At 40.1% G+C, this 24,927-nt stretch overlaps 1 protein-coding gene across 17 annotated transcripts in view; it reads right to left on the reverse strand.

The window, feature by feature from the left end:
* Window positions 1-24,927, reverse strand: part of LOC135216899 (serine/arginine repetitive matrix protein 2-like) — a 622,749-nt gene that overhangs the window by 161,018 nt on the left and 436,804 nt on the right. For all 17 annotated transcript variants that reach the window (XR_010314960.1, XR_010314975.1, XR_010314977.1 and 14 more), the window contains one exon: window positions 11,134-11,319. Coding sequence is in view for 1 of the 17 variants with exons in the window: in XM_064252445.1 (XP_064108515.1) it covers window positions 11,134-11,319 (186 nt within the window). In the remaining 16 variants the exon portion in view is untranslated. The remainder of the gene's footprint in view (window positions 1-11,133; window positions 11,320-24,927) is intronic.

Consider the following 24,927-nt stretch of genomic DNA (forward strand, 5'->3'; position numbering starts at 1 on the left):
TACCACAAAAAAGGTCTGGTGGATACTCCAAGTAACTACTAGCAGCCTCAGGCTTCCCTTGTGACTCGACAACCTTCATCGAGGCAAAGAGAACAAAGGGTAGGAAGAAAAAACTTCCTATAAACCCTCACCCACACCATGTCAGAGCTTAAAATGGTATTAAGGTACTGCAATTTTCATAAATGGTCTTGATATCATGTAAATTAATGGGACGCAAATACAGACTTGCATTTCCATTATGATGCTTGAACTATCAATGCCAGAGAGAAATTACACGTTTAAAAGAGAGAGTAGTAGTGACAGCTCTCACTTCATGAGCTTTCACTTTCACAGTCTTAAGGTCGGAATCATTACCTCAGAAAAAATGCCAATGCGTTTTTGGAAAGGGGCCATGAAGGTTTTTTAACTGAACACCACAGGTGATCAGCATTGCCACAAATGTCCTTCATATAATGAAGATAATAATTCTAAGGTTCTGACTGTACATAAGGTCCTTTCTTATTCTCCTGGGCCTATTAAATCAGAAAGATCTTTAATTGTGAAGGAACGCGGCCATGGTTCAAAAGGCAATTCATTTTTCGCTAGGAAACCAAGAGTAATTGAACATACAGCATTACCTAGAGAAAAGCTGACCTTCTTATCAATTGCAAGCAGTCGACTTACTCTTTTGGCAGTGGATAAGTCAATTAGAAATAGGGTTCTCCGTGTAAGATCTCTGAAAGATGCAGAACAAAGAGGCTCAAAACATGGCTCTGAGAGCCATTCAAGTACCACATCCAGGTTCCAAAATAAAAATTTACTCTCTTTCTGGTTTGTCATGTCCAAGGATCTTACCAGATCTGAGAGGTCTTTGCTGGCAGAAAGGTCCATACCCCTATGCTTAAATACATAGTTTAATAGTGGATGTAGACAAATCCCTTGAGGATTCCAAATGTAGGAAAAAATCTGCTATTTCTACTATAGAAGTTTTATTAAAAGAAGTGATTATTTCTCCCACATCATGACTGAAAGACAGCCCACTTTGCTTGATATACATTACTGGACAACAGTCTTCTGCAATGTGCAATAGCTTTTGCAGCTGGTCTTGAAAAGCCTTTCACCTGTAGAGTCCCCTGACAGTCTGAATGCGGTCAGAGCAAGAGTGGACAGTCCTTGGTGAAAAAGTCTGAAATGGGGTTGTCTGAGCATGCGAGAGGATCCGGGGCTGGTGAGCAGTATAGGGGGAGGCGATGACTCCTGGCTCTGGCAAAAAGGTCCAGCACAGGTTTGCCCCACAACTTCCAAAGGTTGGGACACACTAAAGGATCTAGCATCCACTCTGTGGGGAGAACTTGCTTCTGGGGGCTCAGTTCATCTGCCAATACATTGAATTTCCCTTGAATAAACCTCGTTAAAATCTATGTACAATTCTGATGTGCCCAGAAAAGCAGGGCTCTTGCTGTCTTGCAAAGAGTGAACGAATGGGTATCCCAGTTTTCTTAAATAGGATAGAGCTGTGTTGTCCGAGTAGACTGTTATTATTATGTTGCTGCCCTCTGTAGAAAAGACTTTCAATGGCTATTAACTCCTTTACATTTATGTGCCAGCTCTTTTGATCCACAGTCCAAACTCCTGAGACTTCCTTGTCTCCCAGGAGAGCTCCCCAACCTAGGTCCCAGGTGTCTGAATAAATCACTAGGTCGGGGCTCAGAGGAAAGAAAGATTTCCCTTCCAAAAGTCTTGCTCTTGGATTCCACCATGCCAGGTCCTCCTTTATTTCTGCTGTTGCTGGGAACACAAAGTAATCTGGGTGCATCTTCCAATTCTAGGTGATTGAGGAAAAATTGCATGTTTCTCATGTGCAACCGACCCAGAGTTGCAAAGTGTTCTATGGATGAGAGAGTCCCCAGAAGGCTCATCCAATCCTTTGCTGAGAAAGACTGAAGGGAGAGAAATGTCTTTATTTTCTGAAGGCAGGTGTCAATCCTTTTGGGGGAGGGAAAAGCCAGAAACGCTTGAGAGTAGATCTTCATCCCCAAATATACTATTTCTTGAAAAGGGACCCCTTGAGATTTCTCTAAATTTATTAGAAGATCCAGTAGGTGTAGCCACTTTGCCATGGGGGTAGGAGCTGGGTAAACACCTGGGGAGCTGTGGAGCATCCAGTCTCCCTGACGAATTGAGGACAATAGTACCGTCTGATTCGTTTCCATTTTGAACTTGGTCTTTAACACGAACAAGTTCAAAGAGCTCCGTCCAGAACTGGCCTCCAGCCCCCCAAGGCCTTGGGGACCACAAATAGACTGTTGTAAAAACCTTCTGAGTGGCGATCCTCTACTACTTCTATAGCCCTCTTTTATAAAAGGGATGTCACTTCTTGGGCAAGAACTACAAATTTCTCTGAGGTGGTAGAGTAAGCTGTCAAACATAGTGGAGTGCTGGCTAAGGGGGGGGGTTTCGAAAGAAGGGAATGGTGTACCCTTCTCTGAGAAATTTCACAACCCATGGTTCTGCCCCTCTCACTTCCAAGCTCCGATGAAACTGAACGAGCCTTACTCCTACTGGAGTAAAGAGGACTTGCTTCTCATTTCATGAAAGAATATTTATTTGTAGCTGACTTCTTCATTGCTTGAGGATTAAAGCAGTCAATCCCTCAAGTTTTGGGCCGATACCGAGTGGCAGACGAAGAAGGAGCATGAACATGACTTGCGGTCTTCTCCCTAGGGCCTTTAGCATGCCGTGCCAAAAGATCTTGAGTGGATTTCTCCTGAAGATCAGAAGAAATCTGCAGAATTGTGGACTTGGGGAAACAGGTACTTACTATCAAGCGGAGGGAACAGAGGAGCTGATCTCTGGGAGCGGGTTACTCCTATGGTGGTAAAGGAGCACCAAAGCTCCCTCTTCTTGAGGATGCCTAAGGTGAATAGTGATCCTAATTTAAGATACCCATCCGTAATAACATTATCAAGGCAAGAAATCACTCAGAGCAAGTCACATACCGAGTCCTCCAAGATGGAAGCACACTCCTTAACCTTGTGAGCCAAAACTCCTACACACCAATCTAAAAAACTTATAACCTCTAAAACACGGATTATGTTTTTCAGAAGGTGGTCCAGTTCTGAAGATGAAATAATAATTTTGGCTCAGTTGAAGGCTGATCTCCTGGAAGAGTCAATAAGATCAGAGAGGTCCCCCTGGGAGGAGGCAGACACTCCCAGGGACAGAGCTTCCCCTGTCTTGTACAAACAAGGCTTCCTAGTAGACATCTTAGGAGGGAAACAAAAGTCGACTTTCTCTTCCTCTTTCTTCTCCAAGAGTCACAAGTTCATTCCTTTCAAAGCCTTCTTGGCTGATACTGAAAAGACCAACTTGGGAAGCTTGGAGGTGCCTTCTACCTGGTTATCCATTTTGTGAATAAAAGTTGGGGAGGCCAGTGCTGATGGTGAAAATAAACCAAGAAAATTTACCAACAGATAATGAAGCAAAGAAAAATATGCTGTCGAGGTATCATTATTTACTTCCTCCTCTACTTTTTCTTCCAAGGAGATAGGAGACAAGTTGGAAGGTAGTTGAGCAAGTGCTGGAGGTTTCTGAAAAAGACCCAAAATCCTATCAAGTTTCTGTTGAATATCCACCATCAAAGGATCAGCAGAAGTTTGCATTCCTGAAGAAAGTGAAAGTACTGCAGGAGCTGCAAGTCTCGGCAACTGAGGAGCAAAAGAACAACTCACTGAAGGTGGCTGATGCGCCAAAGGGAGCCGAGGTACCGATGGCGCCACTGGTAGCTAATGGAGACTCGGGCGCCAGTGGGAGCTCATGGCACTGATGGTCACTCTGTTGACAATGGGCGCTCATGAGACAGTTGAACTGAAGAGGGAATATGAGGCCATGGGCACTCTGACACCATTGTGCACTTTGAACGCTTCCGAGGCCTAGAAGAACTTTCGATTGGCAGTGAATAAGATGATACTGACACAGGAAGTCCCACTTTATTCTAAGCCTCTATGGACTCGGACACTGACTGTACGGTTAACAAAGCGAGGAGCAGGAGGGGTACCCAGCGCCAATTGACGCTCAGACTCTGTCTTTGGTGAGGCATCATCCACTGGCACTACACTAGGACATTCCAAAGGTTTTCTAGAGGAAAAATGTCTCCTGGATGAAGGAGGCTTTTCTGGAGTACTGTACGATGTACTTCCCAACAGGAATTTTCTGGGAAAAACGGTCGGGACTCTCCCACAAACTACACGATGGGTGTTGCTGGGGAGGGAGATCATAAGCCATCTTGGAAGACATGGGAAAAAGTGAAAACTTCCTCACTCTTCTTTTCAAAAGATGAGATTCATCCCTAAAGCACCACTGGCACCTAACGGATGCTTTATCTGAGCTAGATGCACTAGAAGAAAAACAAGACACATCCTTTGAGATGCCTTTCCAGTGGCACTCTGTCAATACCTGGGATACTACAACAGACTTGACCGAGGGGGTGACTAACAGTGGGCAGACCCCACCGACCTCCCTTGGGCTACCAGTATGACTCTTCCCAGGTGTAGGAGAGTTTGACAGGGACCTTTGCCTAGGGGAATCAGTGGGACAAGCAGCCACCTCCTCCACTGCACTGACACTTTCAAAAACACTCATCGATTTTACCTACCTTATCAATGAGAACGTTGACATTAACACCTAACAGTTCCATGGCCTATAACACTAAGGAAATTTTCTGGTCTACTTGCAACTCGAGGCTGGGAACGGGATCGGCCATGGGTGCAAGGGAGCCAGAGTTAGGATTGGGTTGTAAAACTTGAGAAAAGGGAACAGGTGTGACAGAAGGAGAGTGAGAAAAATCAGCATCAGCTTGACTAGCTAAGGACTGCCTACTGCTAGCTCTAACAGCCGCTTTTCTCTTTTTATCTCTATCAAGCTTTTCATATGAGCCACGTAAGTATTCCACACCCTATCCTCCCAACTCTCACATTCGCTACAAGTTAACTGCGGTGAATAATTCTGGCCCCTACAACTAACACAAACTGAATGCGAGTCATAACAAGCTTTGATAAGCCTGGAATTGCAGCCTTTGCTGCAATACTTTACGCTTTGTGTACTACTCGGTTTCTAGTGCAAACAAAGCCTAGCCTAGCTTTGACAAAAGTAAGACAAAATTGAATACTAGATTCCTATATAAGCTAATCAATGCCAAAGCAACTTCCAAAGGTAAGAGTACTTCACCAAATGCCAGAGACAGAGATTGTTTAGATTCTACCAGATTAAAATTCACCGCTGCTGAGAAGGCATGTTACAATTGTAAGCGGCAGAAAATAACTCTTTGTTTACTCGGTTGGTTCCACACTTCTCTAGTGATGGCGGGGTAATCGCCAAACCAAAAACAATAGAGCCCTACTGCAAATCTCAAATTCTGGCTGCAGCAGCTTAGTGAAAATATATCTATGTAATCACTTGGTAAGTTGCATACATAAAATGCTTTTGACTATGGTCCATGCTACAAATGTGCCAAAGACTACTACAGTGTTCCCCCATATTCATGGGAATGCGTACCAGACCCTCCGAGAATAGCTAGAATCCATGAATAGTTGAAACCCCTGTAAAAATGCTTAAAAGTGATATTTTGTTAATTAAAACTCAAGAAAAATCCACTAAAAAAATGTTTATACCTGTTTTTTTTTTTTAAGTTTTATTTGTTCCTCCTGTCCTACCATTGTATTTTATTACTTTACATTGGTTATTAAAACTTAATTTTAAGAGTACATTTAAGTTTTCTTGTTTCTTTACATTGGTTATTAAACTTAAGAGAACATTTAAGTTTTGTTCCTTATATCTTATGATTTTGTATCTTCCAAGCTTGTATGGCCATTCTCTGATACTATTTCACCGGCCGACACAGGTCGAACCCAGAAAAGGGATTTTGACAAAGGAAAAATCTATTTCTGGGGGAAGACCTGTGTCGCCCGGTGAAATGGTCCTGTAGCACGCATTTCTAGGTATAAATAGATGCTAAATATACCAGAGAAAAAAGCTAAAAGGAATGCTGAAGTTACTACCCTCAGCTCGAACACCATAGGGCGTTGGTATAAGCACAGGGGTGAGTGGAGGCCACTACCACAGATCTTCTGCCAATTAGAAGATTCCCTTCAGAGTCCCTCTCTAGGCAAGTGCCGTTACAAGGTCTACATCATCTACCTTCCGCTCGCTACTACTACAACTCACGCCCGATGGCTTCATTCTTGGATTACGCACCCAAGCTTGGGCTGGCTACAGGGTGGGGACCAGGAAAAGAGAGAGGGATGGGTTCACCGGGCAACACAGGTCTTCCCCCAGAAATAGATTTTTCCTTTGTCAAAATCCCTTTTCTTGTATACCATGTACACTAATACACTTTATTTACAGGTACATACATATTAGTACATACTACTATACATATTAAGTTAGGTATTGAATGGTCCAAATTGTTGTAGTATTTCATTGTTTATAGGTCAATTTAGCTTTATTATGAAATTTACTGGGGTGTTTTTGGAGGGCTTGGAACGGATTAGCCATTTTACATGTAAAATGTGGTTCAAGATACGAAAAACTCATGATACAAAGGCCGCCTCGGAAAGGATTAATTTTGTATTTCGAGGTACCACTGTACTTCCTTCAAAAGAGCCAAATGCCTCTCTGAGCCTCTTGAATATGCCATCAAGGAGATGGGAGAGTTGACTAAAAGGAGGGTCTCCGAAAACAGGATGCAGTAACCCTCCTTTAATACCCTGACAATCCATAGCTTTACTCCCCTGCAATCCCACTTCTCCCATAACAAGAGAAGTCTGGTTCCCACTGGGGCACGAATTACTTCTGGCTCACTTCTTAGACTGGACCTTGGAAGAGAAGTGATGCATGGAGGATTTTGACTGAGAGAGCAGGTTGGAGCGAGGCCTAGACTGAGAATGAAGTCCTCTCCCACTAAAGGGGTACTGCTGAAGCGGAGATATGAACTTCTGGCAAAAGGGCCCAGTCGAAAGAAGTCTTGGGGTAATGTGATGACTGTGTCAGCAGATCCTGGGCCCATTTCTTCCATCGATCCGAAGCAATCTGCTCTGCTATCAACTGTGGAAAAAGATGTGATGAGTTCAAGGCGAGAAAAGCAATGTGGATTTCTGTGACGACTCAACTCCTCATGAAGCGAACAAACACTAAAGTTTCTCTTCTTCAGTACTCCAAAAGCAGAGACGCAAGTTCAGAGGAGCCATCCTGAATGGCTTTAATAGTGCACAAAAGTATGCCCAACAGGTCTGCTGTAAGATCATCTAATCCTTTTATGGAACTGAACACAAAAAATCTTGAAGTGATTCCTGACGAAGATGTCCAGCTCTGCTGACGAGAAGAAGACTTTGGCTGATGCAAAAACTGCGCAACGTGAAGAGTCAATGAGGCCTAGAGAATGGGTCCCCCTGGGAGGAGGCTCCCAAGGAGGGGACTTCTCCAGTTGTGTACGACTGATAAGTTCACTTGATCAAATGAGGAGTGTGTGCAAATGTAGCCTTCCCTTGCTTTCTCTTCATCGAAAGCCATTTTGTGATCACTTTCAAAGTTTTCCTAGATGAGGAAGAAAGCACCATCATGGGAAGGAGAGATTAATTGGCAACTTGAACATTAGACATAAGGAAGGGGGAGACAGGAGACGATGGAATAGCGGGCGTGAAGAAGCTGGGGGAATTCTCCAGGAGAAAACGAAGAAGAAACTTTTAAGCTGAAAGTTGCACAGAGTCTGGTTCTGCATCCTCTTCATCTTCCGAAGACACAGGAGATAAGCCATGAACAGTCTTGGTGGGAGGGGCTTTCCTGATATAATTCAAGATCTTTATGAGTTGAATTTTGAACGGAGCGAGATTGAATAGAGATTGAGTAGTCTAGAAGAAGATGGTGCCAGGTGTTGCGAGTCCTTAGTGCTTACAGTTGCATGATGAATGGGAGCAATAGCAGGAAGCACGGTAGCAGGAAGCGCGGCAGCAAGAGCTGGGTGTGCGAGAGCCAGTGGTGGGGCCATGGGAGCCCGGGATGGGAATGCATCCGGGACTGGACTCTCAGGTGCGGGAGCCTCGTGACAAGGCAGCTCAGGCGACAGGTGTCTAGAACAGTGCTTGTGGCACTTAGAATCCTTGGGATAAAAGGGTACAGGCGAATCCCATGGATGTGTAGGCAACTGAAGAGGGACAAAAACTGAGGGATCTAGCTCATAGCTGCACAAAGGAAGTCCATCGTCAGAGGTGTTCTTATGCCGCTTGGTCGGCAAAGGAGATGTGGTAGCATAACAGGGTTTGGTTAATCTAGTTTTGCAGCTCTCGCTACAATAGCGAAGACTGGATGCGCTAGAATCTGACATACTAGCAAACTAATTGATAAAAAGAAAGAAGCTAAAGGTGCAAAGCGAACCAAAAAAGCAAGAGTTGCAAACTAAAGAGGGTACATCACCGACTTCAGCAAACTAGCGAATCATGAACACAGGAGCAGCATAATTTAGAACGATGCCACTGGCTTCTGTTGCTCGCAAGCTCCAGTTAAATTGGATGGGACATGTCACCTCCACTTTACAACAGTCACTTGTCCACGAATTTTTGAATTTAGGATGCTGTGCAAGCATAATCGTTAGCCAAGTAATTACTTGGCAAGTTACTTATATAAAACATACATGTTTTCCTGGTAGACTATTTAATTCTGGGCACTAATTAAAGAAATGTCCATAACCTGTGTCTGATTATTAATTTTCTAATAATGGTTTGATTACCATTTTCTAATAATGGTCATTCTTAGAATTCAAATGAGTTGGGATTCTATGGTATCAGGATTTTTTTTTTTATAAAAAATATTAAAGACGGGTAACAAACTCTAGTCCTCTAAGGTTATTTTGACTTCAACATCTATTATCCTCCTCTTCCCACCAAAAAAGTCCATTAAATAACAGGTACAAAGCTACATAAATCTATGATAGTCAAGAGTTTTTAAAAGTGAAATAAAAGACTTGAAAGGCCAACATGTTTTCCATTAAAGTTCAAATCATTACATTCTGTAAGAGGGGAGAATAAAAAAAGACTAATTCTACAAATCATCATAGGATGTAAGATCAAAAATAAGGTCATGGCAAGAGAGAGAGAGAGAGAGAGAGAGAGAGAGAGAGAGAGAGAGAGAGAGAGAGAGAGAGAGAGAGAGAGAGAGAGAGAGAGAGAGAGAGAGAGAGAGAGAGAGAGAGAGAGAGAGAGAAATTTATTTGAGAGAAAATGTCTGAATTAGCCCTGGAATACTGCACCTAGAAAATGAATAAGAAAGAAGACCTACATCAAGAGTAGTAATTGCTGGCCTCCCCCTGAGGCTTCAACACAATGGCGTGGCTGCTACTATTACTGTTATGGCATCATAATATCCCCCTTGGATAAAAATAAGTCACCTAGATGAGTGAGTGCCTCTGGAGGCACTTCTGCTCTTGTCATTTCATTAATGTTTATTCATTGTTCATAAGAGTAATTCAACCACTTGACATATAACTTATTATTTATAAGCAATGAACATTCATAACTATACAGTACAGTAAATGTATACACACAGATAACTTCAGACCTGAACATCCTGGAATTCATCAGTCATGTAACTATTAATGTAAATCACCATGACTGTAAGATGTAGAGAGAGAGAGAGAGAGAGAGAGAGAGAGAGAGAGAGAGACGACGAGAGACGGACGAGAGACGAGGGAGAGAGAGAGAGAGAGAGAGAGAGAGAGAGAGAGAGAGAGAGAGAGAGAGAGAGAGAGAGAGAGGCTTCACTGAGAACAGGTCCTGTATCTGGAATAAAAAAATGCTTCAACAATTAGGTCAAGCTCAGCAAGTGTCACACCCTAGTCTTTTGGATGCACAGCAAGTGCAAATGCTGGGGTATTGCTACAATGGCCACCAGAGCAGCCACGCCACAGAGACCTAAAGGCAACCAATATGAAGTGTTAACGTCAGTCAAAACATGCAACAAGCAAGCCCTTCAAGAGGTTTTTACTTGACAAAATGCTCTGCAACACGAACAATGTACATGGAAAAAAATGCTTTACAGTAAAAATGACAACTACTAGACAAAATTGCTTGATAACTGCAAAAAATATATGCAGCAAAATATTTGAATTGTTTCCACAATTTTCTTAACTATCTTCACAAGAAAAAATGCTCTAAACTGTAAAGACACTCTTTCGCATGTGAAATTATGTGTGCCTGCAGCAGAAATAATGAACAAGATTTTTCTATGATTACAGTCAAATATTCACTGATAAACTGGTCTGTAAATGCAATAAGACAATTACGCAATTAGGGTAAATCACGTGGCAAAATAATTCAGATATATTACAACTATCAACTCAAAATTACTTGTAACTGCAACTAGAACCATAACAACAATGAAGTGTCATGCTATTGCAATCAGAATAATTTGCACTAAAAAGGGCAGATATTGCAATTCAATAATTTTACTAGAAAAAAAAGTTTCAATTCGAAATAACACAGCAGACAAATGGTAAACTACTTCAATCAGAATTTCAATATGAACATGCACTGCAATGTAAGGTGGAAATAAATAATGGCTTATTATGTGCCGTAGTGAATTATGTGGAAAGATTATCCCCAGTAACAGATGACCATAGTTAATAATTATAAACAAAATCTAAATAACAGTTCTCTATGTACAGTGCTGCTTTACACACCCCAAGACAGTTCTGTCAAAACACCAATCACAACACACCAGTTATCTCCTGAACCCTTCCTCATTGGTATGCATGGTGGACGCAATACTTTTAAGCAAGGATTCAATCTATGACAAGCTCTTTGTTGCGAATCCTCTATTTGCATGAAATGCAATTGTAAATAAGAAAAGATTTCTCTTTCGAGAAATTCATCGTGACATAAAAAATGAGACGATGGTTCAGAGTTACATTTTCATAACAATTAAAGTATAACCATCCGGCGGTGTGTTTGAAGATGTTTAAGCAAGAGCTGCCAAGAAGACCAAATGCAGTGAAACAAACCAAAAGCTGTGAAACTCAAATCATCTTCTTTATTAAAGGAGTGTGTCCCGATACCAAAGAAAACATGACAGGAGAAATGTCTGTTGGCAATCCAGATCCAGACTCACCCTTCTGTGCCGGCGTTCTTTTGCTGGCAGCGGAGTTCTCTTGCTTTGCCTGCTGCGGCTGCTGCTGTTGTTGTTGTTGTTGCTGCTGCTGCTGCGGCTGCTGGGCAGAGTGGCCGTTCGCCGAGGGCGCGCTGCCCCCTGACCCACCACCTCCACCGCTGTGTTCTCGACCATCACCACCCCCACCTACAAAGGAAAAGAAAGCTCTCTCATGACGGGAACACAAGTTGCAGAAAGAAAGAGTTCGGGACATTTAAAAGGTTTCTTTGTCAGTTAGCAGAAGCATATAAAGACGTTCACTGACAGTCGATCACACAATTCATTCAATGAACCAAATACACTGGGAAGCGGAAAGAATACAAGTTTTAACAAGTAAATACAAAAATACAAACTTTTTCCTTCCACTCTTCCCCCCTCTCAGGGGGAAACTATCGTTAACCAATTTAACGCAATGAATACAGTTACAAAATCTAGTACTCAATAACAAAATTATGCTGACTTTTACAGCGCCCCTACCCACACTCTCCCCTACTTCACGAACCGACGCGCTCAAACAATGATTCCATCAATCACTCAACAAGATCTAAAACTAAGTTTCCATATACAAACTTTCTTCTCACTCTGTGACAAAAATATTGATTAGACTAATCAACGACAGAACATTAAAGATGAAAAAATCAAACCGGGAAATATGAAGCCGAATGTGTTGCAATGAGGAAGAAGAGCAGCGAGCGTTTTCAAACGGCAACACGACAGAAGAGTATTAGCCCGTGATTAGTTCCAGCGTCATGTTTTAATTTCAGTAAATAGAGTGAAAACACACAACAAACTTAAAAATGGAGGGAGGGAGGGAGAGTGGGCGGGGAGGGAGAACTGCTGTTCCGTAAACAATCGGGGGACATCGATTTCCATGGCGGGTGTGTGTGTGGGGATGGGGGGGGAGCATTACTCCCCTCCGTGTCCATGTTCTATTCATTCACTCTCCATTCAGCACACCGTTATTTCCCGTAGCAGGAAGCATCATTCCTGACGAAGGTGAAGAAGAGAGTATAAAATGGAAAAACCTTTAACCAAATGAATGATAGCGTCTGTGCGGTGCGGAAGAGGCGAGAGGTGGGGCGGCGTCATTCACGTGGGATGACGCTGCTGCGACTTCCATTTGTTTATATCAAGAAAGTAAATGAACTAAGGCGCCTCCCTCCCAGCGCTGTTCAGCAAACATGTCGCTCCACTTTACTTCCCATCACAACTCTATTTCCGGTGTATTCGACGTAACTTCCTTCGGTGAAAGGTTCCCTGATACACAGTCAGTTAATCTCTCTCTCTCTCTCTCTCTCTCTCTCTCTCTCTCTCGAACAGGGTGTCAAGTACCTGGCTGTAACTCAAGATTAGTAACTTACAACGTTGAGAAAAATATCCAAAGCAAACCAGACATTTAATTCTTAAAATGTTATCCTGAAACAAACATCAATACTGAGAGAGAGAGAGAGAGAGAGAGAGAGATTACGGTCCCAAACGGACAATATCTGTAAATAAGATTTCGATTAATCTCTGTACCAGAGACTTCAGAGGAAGCAACTTTTGTGACAGGGTTCAAAAAGAAAAAGGGAGCAAGAACGGACGAGGCTTCTCTTGGCAACTCAGGAGAGAAGTACTATGATGGAGGACGACATGGAGGAGGAGGAGGAGGGGCCTCAGCAGCAGGCAGAAGTAGGAAACAGTTCCAGAAAAGGAGCTGAATGTTCCAGGAGTGGATGACAGTGAGTTGGTCGAAAGGAAGAGGATGCCTTATAGAAAAAGGATACGGAAGATGACTGGAGGATGGCCGGATAATAAAAAAAAAATTATATATATACAAACCATACTATATATACATACATAATAATCTATATTATATATATATATATATAATATATATATATATAGATAGATAGATAGATAGATAGTTTGGAATCATGGAAAGGCATTCTGTTTACATCCGTTATATTAAAAGGCCGACGTTTCGTATCGCTTGATAAATTACCCAGCCTGAAAAAAATTTAAATAAATAATGCTTGTATACATAATGTAAGGATTATATACAAAATTACTTATTAACACCATATTTACATCTTATATAGAACAAAGCGAGAAAATTCAAGCAGCAAAAGACAGGGGCACAGGACTCCTACCCACATTGGTAGCACAAAGCAAACTGACAGGGAGGACGGAAAATGTTAAAAGACAAACACAAGGTCAAAAAACAAATTATGCAATAAACAGCTGTGTTGATGATGTCTGGTGGTTGAGAGTAGGAACAGTCAGTTTAATCATTATGGATTCGAGGGTAGTTAGTTTCCTCGGTACCTCGTACTCTTCCCATTTACTTCTCTTTAGCGTGTATATGAGTGTTACATGATTTACAATGATTATTATGATTCCTTATATTAGATTGATCGGGATTTGGTAGGCGGCTTCCCGTTCTGTAACTGACTCTCTGATTAAACTCAGTTGTTTATAGCATAATTTGTTTTTTTTGTCCTTGTGTGTGTGTGTGTGTATCTTATTCCAATTTTTCGTCCTCCCTCTCGGTTTGCTTTGTGCTACCAATGTGTCTTGTGCCCACGGTCTTATTCTGTTTGAATGTTTTCTCTTGGTTCTGTTTTAGATGGAAATATGGTGTTTATAAGTAATTGTTTGTATATGATCCTTACATTATGTATACAAGCATTATTTATTTTAATAACTTTTCAGCCTAGAAAATGTATCAAGCGATAAGTAACGTAGGCCTTTTAATAAAACGGATATAAACAGAATGCAATTCCATAAACTCTAAATTGCCTACTGCCTGAGCGCCTGCTCCTGCCCTGGAAAATTATACATAGACTATATACATAAAAATCTCCGTGTTTAAACACGGAGATTTTTATGTATTTATAGTCTATGTATAATTTTCCAGCCTTGAAAAGTATCTAGTAACGTGAAACGTAAACAAAATATATCTACTTGTATGTAAATATGTATATATATATATATATATATATATATATATATATATATATATATATATATATATATATGCTCAAAAATCATTAAATAGCGAATACCACAGGAAAAAGAGGGGCAAAAATCCACGCGCTTTCGTCTTTACTATCAAGGAGCGAATGAAATACAGTTGGAAGAAAGTTATCAGGTAAACAAAAAGATCAAAAATACCAAATGGTATTCTGATAATTTTTCTGATAACTTCCGATAACTTTCTTTCCAACTGTATTTCAGCTTGGAATTTGCCTATCATTTTCCTGTGGTCTTCGCTTTATATATATATATAGGTATAGATATATATATATATACTAACGATATATATATATATATATATATATATATATATCATATATATATATAATATATATATGTATTAAGATTTATTATATATACGTACGTATATGTTTGATTTTAAATCACAAAGAAATAAAATACATAATGATTATACGAACAAAGTTACAGCCTGGAAGGAATACTGAAACACTGAAGATGCTAAGTACTTTCTTATTTATTACCAAGACATGTTCACAGCAACTAAAGATACACAGAAGCTAGGATCTATATAAATGGTGTGTACAAGTCCTAAGAGAAAACAAAAAGGTCGGGAGGTCACATACAGATATATATATTTGTACGTTTATTGATCGCCTCGTCTCCCCAGTTTCATATAGATGAAATATTTGCTAGAAGAGCAGCCATTTTTTACTCTTAATGTCAGCTGACTTTAGGCGGGAAACTCAAAGCAGGCCAGACCTAGTCCATCGCCAGTCTGATTAGCGGGGGGAATAAAAACTCATCAAACATTAGGGACGTATCCCCAGGGAAGTGTGTAGCTATATAATACTCTGTTTTTTTCCATCTGTCCATCCGCCTGTGGTGTTTTTGTATGGTAACACTGCATCCCGGGCTTTAGATAGTTACATTCAGCTCACACTCAACGATTATAATAATATCCTATTTCGAATATTAACGGTGTAATTCGCATACAGTAAATTATTAAAACACTTTTCAATTGCAAATGTACGCCCAGATATCTTTTTATTTACCTAAAACTTACACATAGCGTAACTATCTAAAGCCCGGGACGCAGTGTTACCATACAAAAACACCACAGGCGGATGGACAGATGAAAAAATACAGAGTATAGTTAGGTACTTCTTAGGCCTACTCTAAAGATCCCTTGTCCTGTGAATAGGATGACCAGGATGACCTGCCAATAAGGGGGAAAAGCTGCCCCCACACCCAGGATTCACGCCGACGACGTTCTCAGTTCAGCCCAGTCCTTGACCTCGGACAGACGTCCGAACTCGGACAAAGCCGACACCAACCTCTCCTCCATAAGGCACCAAGGTATGTCTTGAGTTACAGTCATATTGCAAGTTCTTTTCCTCAGTCAAATAAACTCTTCCACATTTTCCAATTCAAATTCCTACATATCAAACGAACCTCCCTTTGTTCCCTTTCTGCCTATCGGCCGCATGCTACCTTTTGTGATCGTCCCAGATAAACAAAGTCTTCATTGAGCATTTCATTTAAGCACTAGAGTTCCTCCCCTTGTGTGTGATTAAAGATAAACACCCTCCATAGTGATTAGCTGAGATATTATGCAAGAAGTCTTTATTTTATGTTGTGGGTAATTTGGGAACTCATTTCCAGATTGACCGTGCTGAGTCCGTGCTCTCTGTCTACTCGCAAGCGCTTTCATACCGCTAGATATTATCATTTAGGAAACCAGCATTGCAGTAGATGTTGATTTTGGGAATGATTAGAGTGTTCCAGACAGTACACGGCCTCTCCCCACGTGGCTATATGCCTTGCCTTTATCTCAGGCCATTCAATGTTGCTTGTAAATAAATGTAAATAAGAGTAATCACCGAGTTTCCAATGGCGACCTTGACCTTTCCTTTTACAGTTATCCAGTTAAGTCATAAGTGCTCCATTTTCCCTCATGTTTCCCTTACGTTTTGGGCATAAGGCTACCGATACGTAAATATATATATATATATATATATATATATATATATATATATATATATATATATATATATATATATGTATATATATATACACATATATATATATATATATATACAGAGAGAGAGAGAGAGAGAGAGAGAGAGAGAGAGAGAGAGAGTGAGTGTCCACTGCATAGATGTCAGATCGTATGAGAAAACAAAAATTGATCATTTATGCAACTAACATAAGGGTCATTTTAGTACATAACCGTCCTATCTCTGAAAAGAAATTCGCTGTTAAATCCCATTTGGCACCGTGTAAGTTAAACATTTTTAGCTGTTGGCTTCTCCTCGACCCAACCCGACTCCCCACAGCCTACAGAGATTGTGAGGAAAAACAATCTAAATGCAAAATAGATGTGTTTTTCCTATCGACGCGGAAAATCCTTCACAAAGGGATCATAACGCCTCTTCCAGGGAAAGAGGAAAATTTAATTTGATACTGTCTAGTTCCGTGAGAGGAATGTGCACACAAATTTAGAAATACAAGTTACCATTTCTACTGGTAAATATGCTAATTAGTAACGAGAATCAGAGCCTCTTAGCAAAAAATATGAATACATTTAAACATAATGCCCAAGTATATGTATGAGTAAATAGTATATAATATATAAATATATATATGTATATATTTATATAATTAAAATAAGTTTCATTACACATGGGCTATTGCAAAAACTAATAATGTAAACTATTCTTCCTTTCGCAAAGATTATTGTCCAACTCAAGAGCATCGACTATCAATGTTCGTAAAACGTTATGATTTTTTTTTTCTTTCTTTTTTTGCTCCAGGACAGAGCCACATCCTCTATACCACAACCTTCTTGGATTTGGGTTCCCTAGCTGCTATGGATTTATTCTGTCCTAATTCACTTATTCCTACATTTCATCTGCAATGTCACTTAACATTTTTCCAATGTCTAGATGATACAAGGTACAAATCAAAGCGATCGCTGTATTGTTCTGTTCCGTAAGAACGATTGCTCAAGATGAACTGACAACCTATACAAAAAGATCATCAATAAACGCGAAGTTAAACATAGATGCGAACTATAGAGTATGCTATTAGTAACTTAAATCATCAATATTCATCTTACACTTCTTTTAATGGCTATGACCAACTTTTAATTAGGGCGTTAGAGAATTGAAATTAATCACAATATTAATGAAAGATTTTTCAGAATAAACCTACATCGTTCAAATTAGTCGGAAAAATAAATACGAAAAATCAAGTACATGCTATCTATCATATATATAATATATATATATATATATATATCTATATATATATATATATATATTATATATATATATAGATATATATATATAACTAAAAACCAAAAGACTGGAATTCTATCTTTAAGTCATCTGCACAACATTGACCAGTTCTAAGAATTCTACTTAAAAAGTAAATCAGTTTTACAGCTAACTGTAGCCTCATATTGCTCACTATGTACGATTTAGTCTTAAACCAGTTCAGCACCATGATGACCTAATGATGAAAGTCGAAAGTCTTAGTAACTCCTTTCTTCATCCACTGGTGCAATGCTGATTTACACAAGTTTGTGTGTGTATACATACATATAAATAAATCAATATACATATATAAAATATACCTAGTTCAGCTCGGAAACGCAGAGAGAGAGAGAGAGAGAGAGAGAGAGAGAGAGAGAGAGAGAGAGAGAGAGAGAGAGAGAGAGAGAGAGAAAATTAAACTGTAAATAAAGAAATATTGATATAAATGTGTCCAACTTGGTTACAATACATATTACACAAAAACGATATCAAAGGATTTCTGATAAATGAAAAGTAACATATGAAGAAAATAACCCCAAACAGAGAGTGGTGGAAGAAAACCTTGAAGAAAAGCTTATCAAAAGAGAAGCAAAACAGTTGCCACTCCAACTCTGGACACAACAAAACCAAAAAGGATATAATTTCCTCGAGCGAAAACCCATTAACCTGGTATATCTCGAGTTCCTTTACGGCCACAACCAATTAAGAAGGTTTTTGTTTAAAATTTCCCCCCTTTGGGATACTTCTACATTTAAACGCTATTATTAGACGGCACAGACGTCCGTTGGGTCGGATAAAAGGTCCCAACTTGAATAAGTCTACACTCAACCACTTTCATAATTTGAAGCTCCACGACAGTCGATATTTACTATAAATAACATTTGTGATGTAAAATAGGCATTCTCCATTTTCAATTCTATTATGCCCTAAAGGATCACGTGACCAATTCAACTAAGGACTGAATGGCACTGGCACATTTTCAACTAATCTCCAGTAGTTGAATGATTATGTATCTCAGACATCAAGTCGTAGAGGATAAATCAATGGAAAAGCGAGGGAACGATTCTCATCTTTTCCTCCACAATCAGCTTTTGGGAAGAGATGGCTGAAATGCTATCTTCAAATCGCAAAGGGTACAAGTGCGCTAGCATTCATTGGCATTCTTCATATCAATCGTTCACGTGTGCTAGCCATCGTTCACCCTCGGCTACTTCCCACCAATCCAACCAGCTGTGAGTGGGTGTCAACTTGTGTTGGGGTCGAGACAGACAGGCTTGTAGACTTGCTGAGAAACAAGACGGCTGTATCCTTGAGGTACCAGCCTTTTCAGTGGGGTGTAAAAAGCCACATATGTATGCATATTGCCTATATACATATATATGTATATACACACATATAATATATATAAATATATGTATGTATATATACATACATACGACATATATATATATATATATATATATAATATATATATATATATATATATATATATATTAAAAAGGTATGTATGCATGCACATAGTATATATATACATATATATGTTTTATTTCGTTCCCAATCGGCTCAAGTCAGCATTGCGTTTCTGGGGATTAGCCACCGCTAACGGCGGTTGTTGTGGTCCTCGGAGAGAGAGAGAGAGAGAGAGAGAGAGAGAGAGAGAGAGAGAGAGAGAGAGAGAGAGAGTCTCAATGTAAAAGAAATGATTTAAATAAGAAAAGAAGAAAGAAAAAGGGTGTTCGGAGTTCCTCAATATCCACTCGCCACGCCTCCTTTCTTCTAATCCTCTCCCCCTCCCCCCCTTTTTAACAGCTACTACTATCGTGTCAGTTTTAATGTGAAATTGTAATTCTGTCTGATTACACGAAGAAACAAACCCGTACCCATCCCTTTTGGTTAAGGAACACCCATCTCTCTCTGCAATCTCTCTCTCTCTCTCTCTCTCTCTCTCTCTCTCTCTCTCTCTCTCTCTGACATATCTTTCTTAGACCTTGGATTTTTCAAAACTTTAATCATATATAGAAATTTAAAGCCTAGGTCAGGACAGTTATGGACCTACTTTCACATCCTGACTTCGAAGAAGTTTCTTTTTGGTTGATATCTGTGTGTATGATATATAAACGTGTGTGTGTGTTTCCTTTTATTAAGAGCTATCAATAGAACTACGAATACCTTTTTCATTTTTGTTACCCGTTATAATCATTTCGTTTTCAATTACACTAACTGACATCCTCTCTCTCTCTCTCTCTCTCTCTCTCTCTCTCTCTCTCTCTCTCTCTCTCTCTCTCTCCGAGGACCACAACACCGGATAGCGGTGGCCAATCCCCAGAAACGCAATGCTGACTTGAGCCGATTGGGAACGAAATAACACACGTTCAACCACTCTAATATATGTGGTGTCAGTCACTAGCAGGGGAAGAGGATGAGAGGAATATAATTTACACAGGAACTTTTTCCCAATGAAGATAAGTCTAATCAATAGCATCACACCACGAACACGCTTTAAAGGAAACAATGTTCAATTCTATAAAAATCATACAATACCGATATCGCGTCGAAGCCTTAAATTCACGGTAGAAAGGGAGTGAAACTAGGGAATTTGGAACAAGTACTTTCGTAGTTTATTTTACGTTTTCAAGTTCTCACTGAATATGATAGAAGTTGGCAACTTGGCAGGCCTTTATATACAAAAAGAGAGAGGGCGGAACTACAGTTTGTTAATCTGGGAGCCCAGATTAACAAACTGTGTGTGTATGTATGTATGTATGCATATGTGTATATATATATATATATATATATATATATATATATATATATATATATATATATATATATCTCCATGACAAAATTAACCTCTGCATTTATGTGGAGCCATAATGCCAAATCTTCAACATCTGGGTATGGCGTAAGGGATTTCCCAGCTTTTGGCCTGCTGATGCTCCATACCAGCTATCTTCCCTCTTTAGAACTCTTATTCATATGAAAATCATTATAATCGCTACTATCATTATCAATAAAGCTATGAAAAAGGCAGGAGAGAGAGAGAGAGAGAGAGAGAGAGAGAGAGAGAGGAGAGAGAGAGAGAGAGAGAGTACAATCCCATGAAAACCGCATTTTTTTTTTTTTAATATTCAATTATAATCATTTCTCCGTGTCGAGAAGGAAAAACTAGCAACCACGACCAGAATAGAGGGAAATCATTCAAACGACTGGCTAACCACAAAAGCTTCATAACCAAAGAAGTCAAAATCATCCAGAGAGAAAATGGACTTTAAATAGAACCTTATCGCAGAATATCAGCAAAACATGTTTCTGTTGATAGACTCAACAAAAACTTTCAGTTTCTTCTTGAAAGGGAACAGATTTTATCAGACATCATCACAGGCTACAACTACGTTTTAATTTCAATAAAATGTCTCTCTCACAGGGGGACAGCTTACATAATCTATTCAACGTGTAACAACAAAGTATATGGTTGAATGCCCTTCGTAGGTGCAAAAGGACAATAAATAACGATGGTGTTTGTCACCTACACCGATACTAGGTCTCACGGTCTCTGTAGACCTGATGTCAATCCTGAACCTCATTAGCCAGACCGTGGACACCTGCCTTCTCATCACCCAGCACACCCCTAACAACATCAATAACAGACTTCTCCCAGACGCATCGCGATAATCAACATCCTAATCTCGCAATCTATTACTTTCCACGCACACACAAGGGGAGAGAGAGAGAGAGAGAGAGAGAGAGAAATTTCACTTACGCTAGGCTGTCTGCACGATCATTTGAATACCAAGAGCAACTTTCATGCGATTTCGTAATCTGGCAGAGACTGCATAACCAAGGCGATCGAATACTTTCCTAGTTGTAGCGCAAATGTATCAAGATCGAATAATGTCAAAACTGTAGAAAATTTTGGACGGAAGTTAGCTATGCTACTTTAATCCTTTCTCGTTTGAAACTGCCTTAGCTGTGATGAGGACACTGCAGACTGCGACCCTTTTCACAAGTTACTCAGCGTCTCACAAGCCCTGGCTCTGTAAGGTTAAAACTTGTTTTGTCAAGGGTCACTTACAACGAGAACATCCTCCGTTCTCGACTAATCCCTCTCAAAAATTCTGTCAAAACCTCCTTCCACTCCTCTTGCAATCTAGAAAGCAAATTGTCTTTGCTCCTACTCGTTTTTCACCAGAAGAATGATCGCCCTCTCCTCTCTCTATCAGAAAAGTCTTCCAATTTTCCGTTAAGGCTTACCTGGAGACAAATCCACAGATCAAAAGATTCAGAGAAAAACTAAGGAAGAAGACGTAAACACTGCCAGTACTAAGCAATTTCTAAGACACGAGCAATGGTAATCCCTTCATTCGCTTTCCATCCTGCGGCACTGGCGTTCCTACATTGGATAGTCTACTCTCCCTGTCTCGCCGAGGGTCTTGGCTATTATGCTAAGCAGAGGGTTTGGTTACTTACGATTGCAGGTAGTGATAAATTACATTAGCATGTTCATCTACATAAACAGAACCAAATTCCATTTCTTCACCCTGGAAATAGAACGCAACAGAATGACTGCGACCCTTTCAAATTCCGTCCAATTTAAATTGTAAACAGGTCTTGGTGGTCCTACGGTAAAAAAAAAAAAAGTTTGGCAGACTTAATTTATTTCTAGCTTTATATAACTCAGAACCAGAGAGAGAGAGAGAGAGAGAGAGAGAGAGAGAGAGAGAGAGAGAGAGAGAGAGAGAGAGAGAGAGAGAGAGATAATAATACCTTGCACACCTATTATTTCATTTAAAAAACGAGTTTCAAGACAAAACAAGGGTTGAGTTTTCGCAGTTATCGTATATCTTCCACAGGTGACACTTCCTTCAAAAGGTAGGATCCGCATGTGGTAGGACCAGAGAGAATGAAGTCTTCAAAACATCTTATCAGCGCGTCCTTTCCTTTGTTGACAGTTAGCATAGTTTGCCCGCCCGAGGATTTCCATCAGTGCTGCATTCTTTTTCTTCTAAAAAGTGGCTATCAATTCGTTCTTTTGTATACCACAATGAAATAATATGTCAAAATATATGAACCTATTCATTTTTAGGAATAACGTACAGTTTTAATGATGAAATCATTCACATACGATCTTGAATGCATTACTTTTATGATAAACCTGACAAAAGATAACACCGAAATACACAGGGAACACGTTTCTTGTAAAAATACAACAAAGTTCCAATCATAAATTTCACGGGAGTTATACTTGGGTTTTGGGGGCGATATTAAAGGTTACCTACTCACGATTGTACCAACAATAAAACGACAACAAAATTCGAAGCGCCACTAATTCTCTAATTCTTCTGCTTTCAGCACTTTCACATCTACGCAAAAACATAACCACAGCAAACTATAACAACATCGACGACTATGGACCATGTACGGGCCATTTCCATTTTATGTAGATATGCTAACGTCTGCAGAATCTTGGTTCTAAGGCACAGGATTCCCCCGATATTCATCAGAATGCTCTACAGAATGCTGCCAATCAACCGAGCCACTTACCCACATGACATTCCCTGGCCAATATATAAAGCATCCAGTTGCACGAAGCCCGATGCAAATGCAATCATACTTGTCATTGACACGTCACTGTTTATGAAATACCCAAAGGGATTCAACAGTTTCTCCGATCTATTAATAACTTAACGAAGACAAGGGATTCCATGAGGTCAACACACGCAATTAAATCAAGTTATTGCCAGAAACGTGGCAATGTAAGCGATCATCTTCACCATTAATCTATTTAGACAAGAGATGATTACGATTATGGGACCGAATCGTACACGTTACATCTTTCCATGCAGGGATACAACCTTGAAGTTTGGCCATGTGGCTCCATCGTTCAGTACAGTAGCTGCTCTTTAAGGTTAGGAAGGAAGGAAGGACCAGGAGGGGTCGAGGGACACACACAGTAGGAGAGAGAGAGAGAGAGAGAGAGAGAGAGAGAGAGAGGCAACTCTCCCATCCCGAAGCCCCCCAAACCCCTTCACCAAACTAGTAACTTCCCCTATCCCCAAGGTCCTACCCCCTAGCACCTAGCGCATATCCACGGTGGACCCTATCCCTTACCAGACCCCAAAACCCCTTTCCTGCCCAAAACGCGCAGAACAAACAGGGTAAAGCGCCTCCTTCACCCCTCTTTCTTCTTATCAAGAAAACCAGTAAAACAGGTAATGTTACATTTTCGGTCTGAAATGGGCTATCCTCGTTTCTCCAAGCTCTTCGAAAATTTATTGATTGATGAGAGAGAGAGAGAGAGAGAGAGAGAGAGAGAGAGAGAGAGAGAGAGAGAGAGAGAGAATGAATTTATATTCTGTCTAGACCCAGAAAGGTAAAGAATAAAATTCACTGAGAACCATTTAATATTACTGCTTTCGACCTTCTCAATCTCATTACTAAACTGACCTACTTGCCACCAGCACAACTCGTCCTATTCAAAATCATCTAAACTACTGCATAGATCAGGTGGTCTGAACACCCCGACCCAAGACCATTCAAATCACATTACCATTCTCTATGATGCATACCTAAATCATGAAGATGGAAACCATGATCCGATTTAAATGACCAAACCCCTTGCATACATTATGACTCCGTCCTTCGCCGTGAGGGGTTAAGCTACACTTGAAATAATCAACGGGGAGGGCTAGGGTTAAGGCGACAGGAATGAGCTATACGGAAGATCAACTACAAAAAAGAGTTCAGGTACGAAAAGGCACCCGACACCAAATTCGGATTCTTTTCATAATAAGTTCTGGCACCTTGCAAAATCAAATCTCACAAACCTCTAGTTCTATCTTACAAATACGAGATTCATGCAACAAACAAGCCCCACGGCACCTTCATTCTGCATTCGTTTTGAATGACATTCGAATGCCCATTCGGTCTGTGACTTTCCTACTACACTGGAAAGCGATTAACAATGTTAAGAGTAAATATACTGCTGACAACTACCTTTTAAGGGTCAAGCTGAATATCTATTTTCTTTTGTGCAGAGGAGGAGCATTATTGGTAGAGAACACACATTTCCGAATGTTTTAAAAGTTTAAAAGCGGTGGCAGCTTAGTTTCACTTTTTCCATTTACATTCAACTAAAGAAAGGCTGCGCCAACCATCAAAAGGCCAAAGTCGATTCTGTAGACTCCGGAAAGCACTGGTGGAAGACAGACACACAGAGAGACACAGAAGCTTGCAAGCTAAATCAGGTTTCAAAGTAGTACAGCTACCACACCGTGAATGTGACTAAACTGATAATTCTATACAAATATGAGACAAAGCAAACGATTGCACTGTACGAGCACCATTAGGCAAATATCTATAGAGTAACAAGATAGTGGAAACCCCGCCCCTTTCTTCAATATCAATACAACAACGTTACTTAAGATAACAAACAAGAAATAATGTGCAAGCAGATTCTCTC

This window comes from Macrobrachium nipponense, chromosome 19 (genome assembly GCF_015104395.2).
Source record: "Macrobrachium nipponense isolate FS-2020 chromosome 19, ASM1510439v2, whole genome shotgun sequence".
NCBI lineage: Eukaryota > Metazoa > Arthropoda > Malacostraca > Decapoda > Palaemonidae > Macrobrachium > Macrobrachium nipponense.